The sequence below is a fragment of the Octodon degus genome, unplaced genomic scaffold, assembly GCF_000260255.1.
Source record: "Octodon degus isolate 3935 unplaced genomic scaffold, OctDeg1.0 scaffold00124, whole genome shotgun sequence".
Classification (NCBI taxonomy): domain Eukaryota; kingdom Metazoa; phylum Chordata; class Mammalia; order Rodentia; family Octodontidae; genus Octodon; species Octodon degus.
In genome coordinates this window covers 1,100,728-1,114,124 of record NW_004524700.1, presented here as the reverse complement: position 1 = coordinate 1,114,124, position 13,397 = coordinate 1,100,728, and the positions used below count along the sequence as shown (strand labels likewise).

The window sequence follows — 13,397 nt, the reverse complement described above, 5'->3', positions numbered from 1 at the left end:
TCTCTCTCTCTCTCATGGTACCGGGGATTGAACTCAGGATTGAACTCAGTTGAGCTTGCGAGGCAAGTGTTTATTGTATTGAGCTATCTTCCCATCCCTCTTTTCTCTTTTTAAAATAACCCTACTTGTTTCCCTCTTTGAACCCTGGAAAACCATTTCTATTCATAATTTAAGAATATATTTCTGCCCAGATCACTGCAGATTAATTTTAACTTAATGTCCTCAGCTCTCAAAAGTATGACCCATGACACAAAATTAGCTATTTAAAAATTTTTAAATTACAGCCTAATTTTGAGTTTTAGCTAGTGAAACATGAACATTCAATACGGTAACAGGCAGTTATTCATCAGTTTCAATTAACTTTCTAAGGAAAACAAGCAGTGCCAATTTCCTTATGTGCATATTTTTTAAAATGGAACTTTTCATAGGTGTCAGCAGCATTAGATCAATTCTACTGTACCATGAAAACAAGCCACACAAATATGTAAATTCTGTCGAAATTTCATAAATGCAATAATAAGAAAATCAAAATGTAAAACAGCACAAAGAAGCATCGTACATCAGAGAAAATAACATGATTCCATGAGGCCCCATATTCTCCAATGAATGTTGTAAATCCTAATTATTTTGCACAATTTGTTAAAGGCCATGACTGAGGAGGGAAAGAGACTCAGAGATGCCTTGAAAAATCTGACAAAGTGTATTTTACTTAAATATGTTTTGCAAATGTCTAATTTACTTCTGGTATAAATAACCCAAAAGTATATTTATACTTCCTAAAATAATAAAAAATAGTAAACAAAATTTGTCTGACAAAACAGAAACACACTTCAGCTTAAGGAAACAAATCTTTCACAAATGCTACATCGAAACAGTCCTTTAGCAGTGTACGCCGTCACCCAAACATTCACCATGGTAGTCCCTAGGTAACCTCCCTGCATGGCTCTTGATCCCTAGGAAAGGCACAGGAGCTCTAAGCAATTCCCAGAAGATTACCCCAAAAGCCTGCCCAGTATCCTAATGACATGGAAATTTGCTCAGCCTGGGGAGACAATCGACCTCTCCATGGCATTTCACGTACACTACTCAAAGATTAGTGACTTTCACTATATCCAAGTAATCCATTTTTGACTAGGTCAGTTAAGAAAGAAATCTGCACCTTATGAGAGAGAGGGAGTAATGCTGCTCCACCTAGGACTAAAGGTTTTAACTTAGAGAGCTGGAAGGAAGTCACTATAAATTTCATTATATGCACCATTGGTGTCAGTAAAGATTAAAAGATGCTTATGATTTCTATGTTCAAAAAAAGATCAATAAAGACACCCAAACAAAGTGGCAATTTTAAAGAGATAAGTAAAAGTCTTATGCTGTGAGGTGACACTTGAAATGGTTCTTGAGACACAAGGGACAAAGATATTGAACAAAAACAAATATAGCACAGGGTAGTGCATCTAGCAAGGATATCATCAAGTTTGGCTCTGATGCTAAAGGCAAATGGGCCTCTTGCTAAACCTTGAGTCACATCTTACTCAAGAGTAAAAGGGGGTACATTGCGCTAAAAACGATCACTAAGCTGTTTCCAAGAAGCACCAAGGAAAAGACTCTGCAATTACCAGTGCTGCTTTTTATAAATAGCATCATTCATGTCCCTGTGGACTTGCTATGGGGCCTTCCAAAACTACATCCATGCACATTTTATTTCCCAAAGTATTATACTGCATAACAAAGTGCTTTTATTTGAGGAAAAGGGAAGTCATACAAGAGTAAACAGATAAAGGAGCAAATATAATGAAAAAAAATTAAAGTTCACTATAATTTACAAAGCCGTATTTTTCTCTTACAAGTGAGTAATTGTTAAATTAATGCCTCCAAGTTATATTTTTTCACAACTGGGACTGTGGCGGACACCAGGATGGTTCTCCTTGAAAGAAGAGCACTTATCTCCATTTTGGGTAAACCTGGTCCTGATTCTGTGTAGTGATAAGTACAGAGCTGGTTAGGATATTTCTTTGCCCCCTCAAATGACTTTAAGCCTTGCAAATGGGTCTAGCTGAGGTGCAGATGCTTTGAAGCAACGGGAAGCTCAGGTCGGCCTACAGCTTCCAACTTGTATGGGTGAACTAGGGGTATGATGCTGCGCTGTCAGCTGAGACAGATGCTCAAGAAAGAATACTTGAAGTCTCAAGGCAGGAAGACTAGACATCAAAGCTGAAGCACAGCCCCAAAACACAAGGTATTCCCTCAAGTTGTGCTATGCAGATTACTTTTCTGCATATCAATCTCTGCATTTGGCCCCCTACCTGGCCCAGCTCATGCACTCAGAGAACTTCTTGCCATTCTCACCAGTCACCCATCCTGGAGCTACTCCTCTTTCATTAATTAATAAAACACACAGTCAGCTCTGTGTCATAGACTTTGTTCAGGTCAGCTATTGTTCTGACTGGACTTAGGAGCCCCTTTGTTCTCTTACAACTACAGATATGTATTTGTCTCTTTATTCTCACCTGGGTTTGCACTGAAAGTGGAAGACTGGATTTACTGGAATTCTAATAACTTTACCCTGGGATTACACATGTGGACTCCTCTGGACCACAAGGAGGCCAGAGGAGAGGAATCCTTATAGGGACCTGAGGATCTGAATTTTGTTTTCACAGCTAGCTCCCTTATCCTAGTGAACACTATGAAAGAGTAGAAGAGGATGCCCTCCATTCATGTCACAGGCACTCAGTCCTTCCAGCTAGTCAGGATTCTGGAATAATCTTCTTGGGAGGGATGCGAGGGTATGTGCTCTGCAGAGGCCAGCACTCAGGGGCCTTTGAGAGGGCAGCCTGCACTTTCTCATGCTAACCAGCAGATGGACACAGTACAGGTGTTGAACCCGGGTGCCTCAGTCTAACAGCTGTGGACATTTCTAGCCTCAGGATGTTGTAGTACTGACTCTTATGTTAATGAAGGCAGGAGCATCCAAGGAAACAACACAATAGTCTTTGCTATAACCAGACTTCAAAAAGCAGAGGAGGAATGAACAGAACTCTAGATTGCTGAAAACAGTGCACTGCCGATGGCAAACTCCCTGTGTCTTAAATATTAAAGAGGTGCTCCCACCATGCTGTGATAACAACTTGCTAGCCTCCCATTTTAGGTCCCTGAAACAAACAGAGCAAAGCAGCTTTGACTGCATCACAAGTGTGCAAGGGGCAAAGAACACGCCAAAACTTGTTACACTTCCCTGAGGCAAGGTGGCCTGTCACCTACCATCCATAGGAAACTTTTCTCAAGTGCACTACAAGACCTGGCCTCCTGTCCTCACTCCATGCCACCCCTCTTCTCCTGCCTACTCACCTTGTTCAAAGGAACAAAATTCCTTCTTTGCTCACTGCCATCAAAACATACCATTCTTCTCCTTCTGGAATGTTCCTCCTTCCTGACAACTCAGCATACTCACTTCAGCTTAAAAGTCTATTTTCCAGAGATTATTTTTCTAACTAGACCCTATCCCTGTACCAATTTCTTAGTCTGGCACTACTTTTTTCTTATCACAAACTAATGAGTAGCAATTATTTTTTAAATACAGGGCTTCCTTATCAGCTCCATTGAAAAGAGGGCAAACGAGATTTTCTTTTGCTGTATTCTCAGTGCAGATTGCTAACCCATTGTCTTTCTCCCAAAAAAGTATTTGTTAAAACAATAAAAAATTAAATTATATCATACAATTGTTTAATCCTGCAACACACTTCCAGATAGCAAATATGGTTCATATTATCAGGAAAGTAAGGCCAGAAAAATTGATTGGCGCTAACGCAACTAGTGGGAAAAAGCAGAAACCAGACTTAATGAACAGTCTGCCTCTCAAGTCATAGCTGTAAGGTCAAATTTAATCCAACAAATTGTGCACTGCCGATGGCAAACTCCCTGTGTCTTAAATATTAAAGAGGTGCTCCCACCATGCTGTGATAACAACTTGCTAGCCTCCCATTTTAGGTCCCTGAAACAAACAGTCCACAGAGCAGCCTAGGGACTCTAGGTCTTCAAAAGAACTTTACAATGAGAATAATTCAGAATGAAACAATTGATACGCACTCACTCTCAGGACTAAATTGTTTATTTATACTGTTCCCTACAGTTGAGAAAAGGAGTATCTCACAATGACTAATGGGATGAATAGCTTAAGTGCCTTCAAGAGTATAAATAAAAGAAACAAGAGGCAAAAAGACACTTACCATAATTCCTGTAAGCAAACAGACTCCTTTCCCACAGTATGTATTAGGTACCATATCACCGTAACCAATGGAGAGAAACGTTATTGAAATCAACCACATTGCTCCAAGGAAGTTGCTAGTAACATCTTGCTGATCATGGTACCTGAAAAATGGCAAAGAAAGCCAGTCAGTTATAATTAATCTATAGTATGGGAGTTGAGGATAGTTCTATTTGATACAATCAATTAATTGTATCTTCTATAAACTAATCTAGTTAAAAGTTTTCAAAACTTACAATTTTAAATAAAACTGAGGTTCCATGTAAGGAATCTGAAAGACATCAAAAGTATCTTAATTTTAAAAATAATCTGAAAGAGAAATGATAACATATGAAAATTGATCACATTTATCTTTATCGCTTCCTCTGGCTACTGCCAATGTCTCATCGTTCTTTGTTGCTTGACTGATATGCTGGATCTGAGACCATATGAGATCACTGGATCTCACACTATACATTTGTAGCAAAAAGAATCATGCTGTACTCTTTGCTTGGACACTCCTTTTTCTATTTTGACTTCCGTGATATGGGTCAACCCCTCAATGTCCTTTAAGATAAATTCAAGAAGGAGTCTTTTAGGTTAGTCTTCCCAGCCCCTTCCCTGTGTTAACTCATACCAAGTGTGTCTTTCTGTCTATCCCAAGTCTATACTATAAAAATTATCGACCTGGAGGTCCTTCATCAGCTGCCATCCTTGAAGACACAAACTCTCTAATAACATACTCCCTACCATGAAGCAGAGGTAAACAGAAGATTTTATCTTACCAACTGGACATAAACTTATAGTCAAAAGGAGGAGAAGAATACATTTACTCTTTGAAGTACTACATTATTTTTTTACTCTCTGGTAAAGAAGGTTTATGCATCATAGGCACACATCCTATTTTGCTTGAAACACCAGTATCAATCAATCAGTCACCTGTGCTCATGAATGAGACACTGCTATTCTCCGTGCATACAAACAACAGCTGGGTGATGTGAGTTGTCACACTGAGTGAATCTACTCTGGGTATGCTCCCTGTAGCTGTGAGGAAGAGCACCCCTGCTAGGTCTCTACAGCAGCCAGACTTCAAGACTTCAAGCTCTTGCTCAAAACGGGGGCTTCTTGTTCTTCATACCGCCAAAGAACCACGCTTCCTTGCCATTGCTTGGTATACCGGTTGGGATGGCTTCATACTTCCCAGCTTTTGTTCTACAAAAGTTGCTGATAACTGCCTGGTACTGATCTCATTCTCAATTTATGGACTCAACTCTGCCTTTTTATTGAACTGTTTCTGAGTTCTTGACTACAATGACAAGGAAGCTGGTCCTGACCAGAACCAGGGGTCTACAAATTGCCCTGGGTCATGGGAATTTCTGCGCATTTTCTTCCCTGCTGTTTATATCATGTTCCTGTGTCTACAACCCAAGTTTCATGGAATATAAGCTTTGTTCTGCAGTATTAGGAGAGCTTATACTCTATCATGCTAATCAATCTTGTATCTTTGCTTTCTTCCAAAGTAGAAAGAACAATGCTGATCCCTGTTACTTTGGACAACAGAAAGAGGAGGCATTGGTTGGAGTAAGTGGAATCCCAGAAGATGTGAGGGCAGTCACTGGATCCCCTAAAAGAAAGAAAAGGGGATGTAGATAGGTGGCCTGCCCTGGTGGGGAACATCCTGCAAGGGAGGAGGAAGGCAGAAACCTCAGTTATTTCACATCCAGACAGCAGCCACTCTGTCCCCTGTGGTAGTCCCTCTGCCCAGCATGTTTGAGAGGAGACTCTGTCATTGCCAGAGGGAGGCCAAGATGTAGTCCTAGCTTTCCAGAGGACAGGCAAGTGCATGTCCCCTGGGGATCATTGTTACATAAAGTGTACACAGAGGAAGGCTGATGTGACCGATATCATGCTCAGCTATAAACAAGCTTCTGTGGACTGCTGGGTTTCAAAGTAGTGCCCCTTAGGAAGCTTTGGATTACAACTCATTCATGATATTGAGGCTTTTTAGCATGTATTCTTTACCATGCAGTTGCTTAAAACAGGGAATGGGCTTCCCTGGCATTGGTGTGGATTATACAGGCAAAGAAAAGAAAAAAATAATTTTCTATTAATTTCTAAACCATGAAAGTTTAAGAATATATGGCATACCGGGTCACTTAAGATGAATAGGCTCAACCAGGTGTACATTTGGAAAAAATAAAATTTTATTATTAAATGAAAAAAAAATGGCTGGTGAGATGGCTCAGTGGTCTAAAGCACCTACTTAGAACAAGCTTAGCAAAGCACAGGGACTACGGTTCAATCCCCCAGCACCACATGCCAGCCAGCCCCGCCCCCTAGTGGGCTGAGCTGGCCACACACACACACACACACACATAAATAAAATTAAAAAAAAAAAAAGAGTTCATAGCTTCTACATTGTCAGAGGGAATGTAAACTAGTACAACCACTATGAAAATCCAGAATGGAGATTCCTCAAAAAACTAAAAATAAAAATTCCATTTGACCCCGATATTCCTATTCTCGACATCTTCCCAGGAGAGTTAAAGACATTATCTTAGTTAGACATGCATACTCTATGCAGCACAATTCATGATACCTAAAGTCTGGAAGCAGCCTATAAATAAGTTCATGAAGAGTTGAGTGGATAAACAAAATGTGGTATTTACACATAATGGAGCACTCCACTGCCAGAAAGATAAAGTCGAGTCATTTGTAGGAAAACAGTTGCACCTTAAGGCCACAATATTAAGTGAAATAAATCAGATACACACACTTAAGTATTGCATGATTTCTCTTACATGGAAGGCCTGAATCATAAAGAGCAAAATAAAAGATAAATAATAGAAAGTAGGAAGATCTTCCTCAAATGAGAAGGGGACCAAGAGATGCAGGGAGGGAAGGAAGGGAACAGAGATGAGAAAAGGAACCAAGATGTGTCATGGATATGCACCAACTCCAACAGGGAATGTAAACATTAGGTAATACAAACATGTCATAATTAAATAATCTTTTTAAAAAGAGTTCAAGGCTCTAACTCCTAGACTCCTGAGTACACATGCATATTCACTGAATGCTCACTAGGTGGGCAGTTCTTTTTAAAACAAAAAACAAAAACAAAAAAACCAACAAATTGTAGCCATTTAGGGCCAGTGAGATAGCTCAGTGGACTAAGAGCCTGCTTAGGCAAACACAGGGACCAGGGTTTGATCCCTGGCACCACCTGTTGTGCTGGCCCTACAGGGTCTCACTATGCAGCTAGGACTCATAGTGATCCTCCCATCTCAGACTCCCCAGAGCTGGAATTATAAGTGTGTGCCACCAAGCCTTGTTTGGGAGCCAGCACGGTGCACCTGAGAACCCAGAGCTGGCACAACATGTGCTACTGGGGATCAAACCTGGTTTTTTGCACTTTCCGGGGAGGTGCTTAGAGCACAGAGCTATCTCCCTAGCCCCTTAAGTGGTCAGCTCTTGACTTGTATTTATCATTTAACATGCAATGCCTTACTATATGTACCACCACTTTTGGTTGACACAACTGTATACTTCACCTTCCCTATATCAAAAGATGTTCTCAGATACTAAATCTCCAGATATGTAGAAATGCACCTACTGGCATCTTTATTTTGTGTTATTTTCACATGGCCACTGTGTGGGGCCAGAACTTCACTCTCTGCTAGATGCATGGTTTTTCTTTGATAGAGCACCTAACTACAAAAAAAAAGAGTTCAATACTGCACATTATAAACCACAGCCTCTAGAGGGCTGCTTCTCAATACTGCCCAGAGGAAAGTCTCTACCTTGGCACGAGTATGGAAATCTCATCTGTTCTTCCCACAGCATTTTCTATTTGGTTGTCAATATTGGGAGCTCTAAATGAAAATTGCACTGTGAAGCAATGAAATTTTTACAGAAACTAACTCTTCTTCAGCCACTGCCTTTCATAAATTCATGTAATAAATATATGTGCGAATTTCGGCCAAATGCTCTAAAGTATTGGCTACTCTATCTGTCAGTCAGTATTTATTGTATGCTATGCACAGTATACTGCACACCATAATCCTGCACTGAAGGACTAATTAGAAACAAAAATATGTTCCTAGGAGTTGGCATTTTATGGCTGGGATTCAGTGAATTATCCTTTTTAAAAAAATATCCTTTTTTATTATTATTATGAAATAATAAACTTTTCTGAAAGTAGCCCAGAATGGAAAATAACATCTCATACTGATGTTATATTCAGGCATATGTAGTTGTGTATAGTCATCGAGGTAATGAAGAACCAAATTAGGAAATCAGGTACTATTAGATTATCACCTGATTTCTTTTTGGCAACTGAGAAACAAACACTAGACTTATGCTATGATGGTATGATCACTTAGAATACCTTCAGGCTTTGAATCAGTGCCATGTTCACATGCTTATGAATGATATATGTAATTTAAAGAAATCTCAAAACACTTCACAAAGTAGAAGTTAATTTCATAGACATAGACAGTTCCAACCTTCTTAACAAGAACTATTCTGAGAAAGACATGAAAAATTAATTCATGTGGCAAACTTCAAGTTCTGATTAATATAAATGCTGGTTTAATGAAACACACATTAAGTAAGATTAATATTGATGCAAGAAATGGCTGGTGATCTTAAACTTTTAAAAATAAAGACTGAGGTTTCAGTAGAAGACTAGTGGAACTGTGTTATCTAGCATTCTGTCTTCTGTAGATTTAAAGATGGTGAGATGATCTTCAAGCTTTCCCAAGAAGCAAAATGTTCCTTTTCTTATTCATGTCCGCAGTCATTGCCAGTGGTGGGTCTAGCACCATTGGAAACATTCTAGCATTGTTTCCATCACAATTGGACAGCTCAGTACTCATTACAATACACAGTTCATAGGCGATAGCTAAGGGAATTCCTGAGAATCCCTGTAAAAGAGATGACTCTGCCCAGCACGCCTGCCTCCTGCACCTGCACCTCCCTCTTCCCCCATAAAGGCTGCTAGTTCAAGGCCTCTTTGAAGCTCTTTCTCTGCATATGCATTCCTTTCTTCTTGGAAACATCTGCTCTCACGTTTCAAGTGCTCACTTATCTTTTGAGGTCCATCCATGAGGTGCCTTCTACAGACTGCATGTGGATTCTGGTCCACATGGTACGCTAGACTTATCCTTCCTCTGTATCCTCGAGCATGCTAAGGATATGTCTTGCACCACTCAGTAAATGTGTACGGCACCACAAGATGTGATTGGTAGCGTTATTTAGCATTCCATCTTTTGTAGATTTAAAGATGTTGAAATGATCTTCAGGATTTCCCAAGAAGCAAAATGTTCCTTTTCTTGTTTTCTGTTCCTTATTCATGTCTGCATTCACTGTCAATGATGGGTCTAGCACTGTTTCCATCGCAATTGAACAGCTCAGTACTCATTACCATACACAGTTCATACGGGATAGCTAAGGGAATTCCTGCTCATCTAATTGCCCTTAGCACTGAAATTACAAAAAAGTTGGAATGTCTATGTCTTATTCATTGTTGTATAGAAATACTTAGAAAGTGATGTTTATTAATTAGTGTGGTAATGTGAAATGTGTTCTGACCTGATTTTCCCTAGGCCATGTATTCGGGCATTAGGATCATACACATAGGAATACAAAAGGCAGGTGCAAATAATTCTTGCTTATAAGTCAAGCTATATTATTTTTGTTGTGCTATATGCAAGATATTTATACAACTTAAAAGGCATATTTGCATCTGTAAAAAATAGTAGAGATTCAAAGCTGAAAACTTGTTATGGTTTGTGTCTGGTTGTCTCTCCAAACCCTCATGCAGTTATGGGGTGGGGACTTCTAGAGTTTGACTTAATTCATGATTAAGGCTGGGATTATGGGTCTTAGTGCTGCTAAGATTATGGGTGTGAGTACTACACCCAGCCTGGGGCATATAGCCTGAATGCAACTTAAGGTAGACAGACTTGCTCTCTGTAGCCATTGTTCTTACTCCTCCTTTGCTGTTTTGCTGCCTTCCGCCACCATGAACTGCTGCCCTCTGCCATGTGCCAGTCTGCCTTGGATCCAGCTGAGTATGGACTGAAACATCCAGTAAATGAGCTAAATAAAGCTTTCCTTCCTTCATTTTGGGTGTTGGTTATTTGTCCTAGCAATGAGAGAAGAGTAACTGAGACAAAAACTATTTTCATTAATCCTTCTCTATTAAACTTACTTTGCTTTAAAACTAAAAGTGATAAAATATTTCATTTTAAATGTCAGCTCTGGTCTCAAATCTCAAGTAAGCAGTGCTAATATTATGCAGATTTTAGTGCATGTAAATACATTATAAATTATTCTTTAATCTACCTTGTGCTCTCTAGAATGCCACTATAATGACATAAAGAGATATGAAAAAGAGACAATAAAACAGATATAAATAAAACAATAAAAGAGATATAAAGCCAGGAAAGGTACAGAGATATCAGAGAATGAGAATTAACACATTTTTGTATGAATGGAACTGCATCATTCTTTTAGTCAAGAATGAGCAGTAGGGATTAGATTTATATTTTCTCTTGAAGCAACTAAAACACACACACACACACACACACACACACAGATAAAATATCTGAAATAATGGTTAATGGTTAACAAGGTACTGGTCTAGCAATAACACATAATGATTCTTAAGAGGCAGTGAAGAACTGTCTCACAATTGTCCTGATTTAATGCCTTAAAAGAAACTGTGGAATGCAGCTCAGTAAAGGAAATAAGGCAAAACTCAGTGATCTCCTTGTGTTGAAGGATGGCTCTGGTGTTCTAAAGAATGGAACAACCCATAGCTCCAAAACTCAAGTGAAGAGAAGAGTGCATGGAGAGAGATCCCGACACCCTCAGGAGGTCTCTCGGCAGTACATGCTGGTCAAACTATCCACAGCCAAAGAAATAGAGGTACTATATATAAACAATTCAGTGTCACTTGAAGATAGAATGCAGCAAATGGTACAGTATCAAGGGAAAATAAGACTGTGTTAACTCGGGGATGGTATACTTAGTATGTATGCGTGCTATCAGACCCTCTCCCATACAGAACTTCTCAGAACAAAAACAAAAACAAAAACAAAACAAAAAAGAACAGTAAAACAACAGAACAAAGATAACCCAATGAAGCATAAAAGATGGAACAAAAACTCCAAAGTAGACAAAAACAGGGGAAAACAGAAGCAAAGGACAGATGAGACAGAGCACAAATAATGGGAATAGATTTACTAAATACAAAAATATTGCTCTAAATTGAAATGGCCCACATATTCCTATTTGAGGGAATGTAAACTAATACAACCACTATGGAAACGCAGGATGGAGATTCCTCAAAAACCCAAGAAGAGAAAGTGCATTTGGCCCCGCTATTTCCTTTGTAGGTATCTTCCTAACAGAGTTAAAGTCATCAGATTAGAGGGATTCATGCACACACATGTTTATAGCAGCATAATTTTTAATAGTTATATTTTGAAAATGGCCTATATATCTACCAACAGATGAACAGATAAAGAAAATGTGGTAATTTTGCACACTGGAGTACTACTATGTCATCAAGAAAGATAAACTTGAGGTGTTGACAAGTACATGGATACAACCTGAGAACACAAGATTAAGTGAAGTATGTCAGACACGGAAGTTTAAATATTGCATGATTTCTTGTATATGAGAAACTATATGTATAATATATATTTCTTTCCACAGTTAAGGGTGCAAACTGAATTGGTTGTAAGCTAAATCAAATTCAATGGTTAAACTCAAAGTTAACCTTATGGGATAACTTGATTCAATTTGTGACCAGAAATAGAAAGAATTAAGTTTATGAACTGAGGGACCACTGTACAGAGACAGAGACACAGAGATAAAGAGACCGAGAGGATAAAGAGGAAATAGATTTTTGTTTTTTAAATAAATGGAGGAAAGATTAAGAGATAAAGAGGAAATAGATTTTTGTTTTTTAAATAAATGGAGAACAAGGGATGGAGGGAAGGAAAAATGATGAAAATAGAGTTTTGGCAAATGGTGAGAAGACCAAGAATTGGAAAGAGCAGGGAGGAAGGGGAGGAAGAGGGAATTTTAAAAAACCCAAGAATTAAAATGCATGATGTATATTACCAACTCCCCATAATAAATGTAGTCATCATGTACTGCAAACATGCTAATTTTAAAAAGGCACAGATTGTTACAGAACCTGTAGATGTTTCATAACTTGGAGAAATCAGGTACCTTATGATATATAGGTAAGATCCAAAGTTAAAAACAGAGCTGCTTAAGCTTAAGTGTATGATATGGTGGATTCCCAGATGACCTGTGTGCATCCTATTGCCAGACAACTCAGAGTCAGAAGGCCCAGGCAGAAGTAACAAGATTTTGGGGGGACTAAAAACATGGGGAATAAATTCAGGTTTCTAAATCAAATAGCAGCATTACTTATTACCTTCCTTTCCTCCCTAATCCTGATCCTAATATTAGAACTTGCTAATACAGAGAAAAAATTTTTTCTCTGGAGAAAAGAATAGCATCAGAGAAAAGGTAATCATTTTTTACCATCAAAGATTCCCTAGTTAAAAATTCAGTTTTCACCCTTCAATGCATTTCACCAGACAAAACTCTTTCACATGCAGAACTTCCAATTAGTTTCTAATTCCCACCTTGAATAGACAAGGTCAGCATACTAGCAGCACAGAGTTTGCATTCTGTAAATAAAATACTAACTCCCCCCAAAAAGAGAGGGACAAAGGGAAAAAGGATGGAAGAGAGAAAGTGTGAGACAAAAGAAACCTAAGATGTTGCAGGGAGATTGGACAGGGGCACAAGTTCTGGAAAATCGGGGAGAAAACACCATATTTGTAAAATAGGACGAAGAAAACTGAATTTAAATTCAACTAGTATCTTATCTATATTCAACTAGACTACAGATCAGCAGACCTCTCCATAGTGGGGGGAAAAAAGAGAAGGAAAAAGAATGGAAAAGATATCTTGTGATAGAATCAATTTAGAAGACCTAACTGCAGACTTTCCTGGAGAATACGGAAAGTGGAAGGAATGAAGTAAAAATATTCCCGGATGACATAGCTTTTTTTTTTTTTTTTTTTTTTTTTTTTTTTTTTTTTTTTTTTTTTTTTTTTTTTTTTTTTTT

General features: G+C 38.6%; 1 protein-coding gene across 2 annotated transcripts in view; it reads right to left on the bottom strand.

Annotated features, from left to right (window-relative positions):
- Kcnn2 (potassium calcium-activated channel subfamily N member 2) overlaps nt 1–13,397 on the bottom strand; it is a 164,461-nt gene that overhangs the window by 25,681 nt on the left and 125,383 nt on the right. For both annotated transcript variants that reach the window (XM_023700573.1, XM_004640587.3), the window contains one exon: nt 4,221–4,362. In XM_023700573.1, coding sequence (XP_023556341.1) covers nt 4,221–4,362 — 142 coding nt within the window. The remainder of the gene's footprint in view (nt 1–4,220; nt 4,363–13,397) is intronic.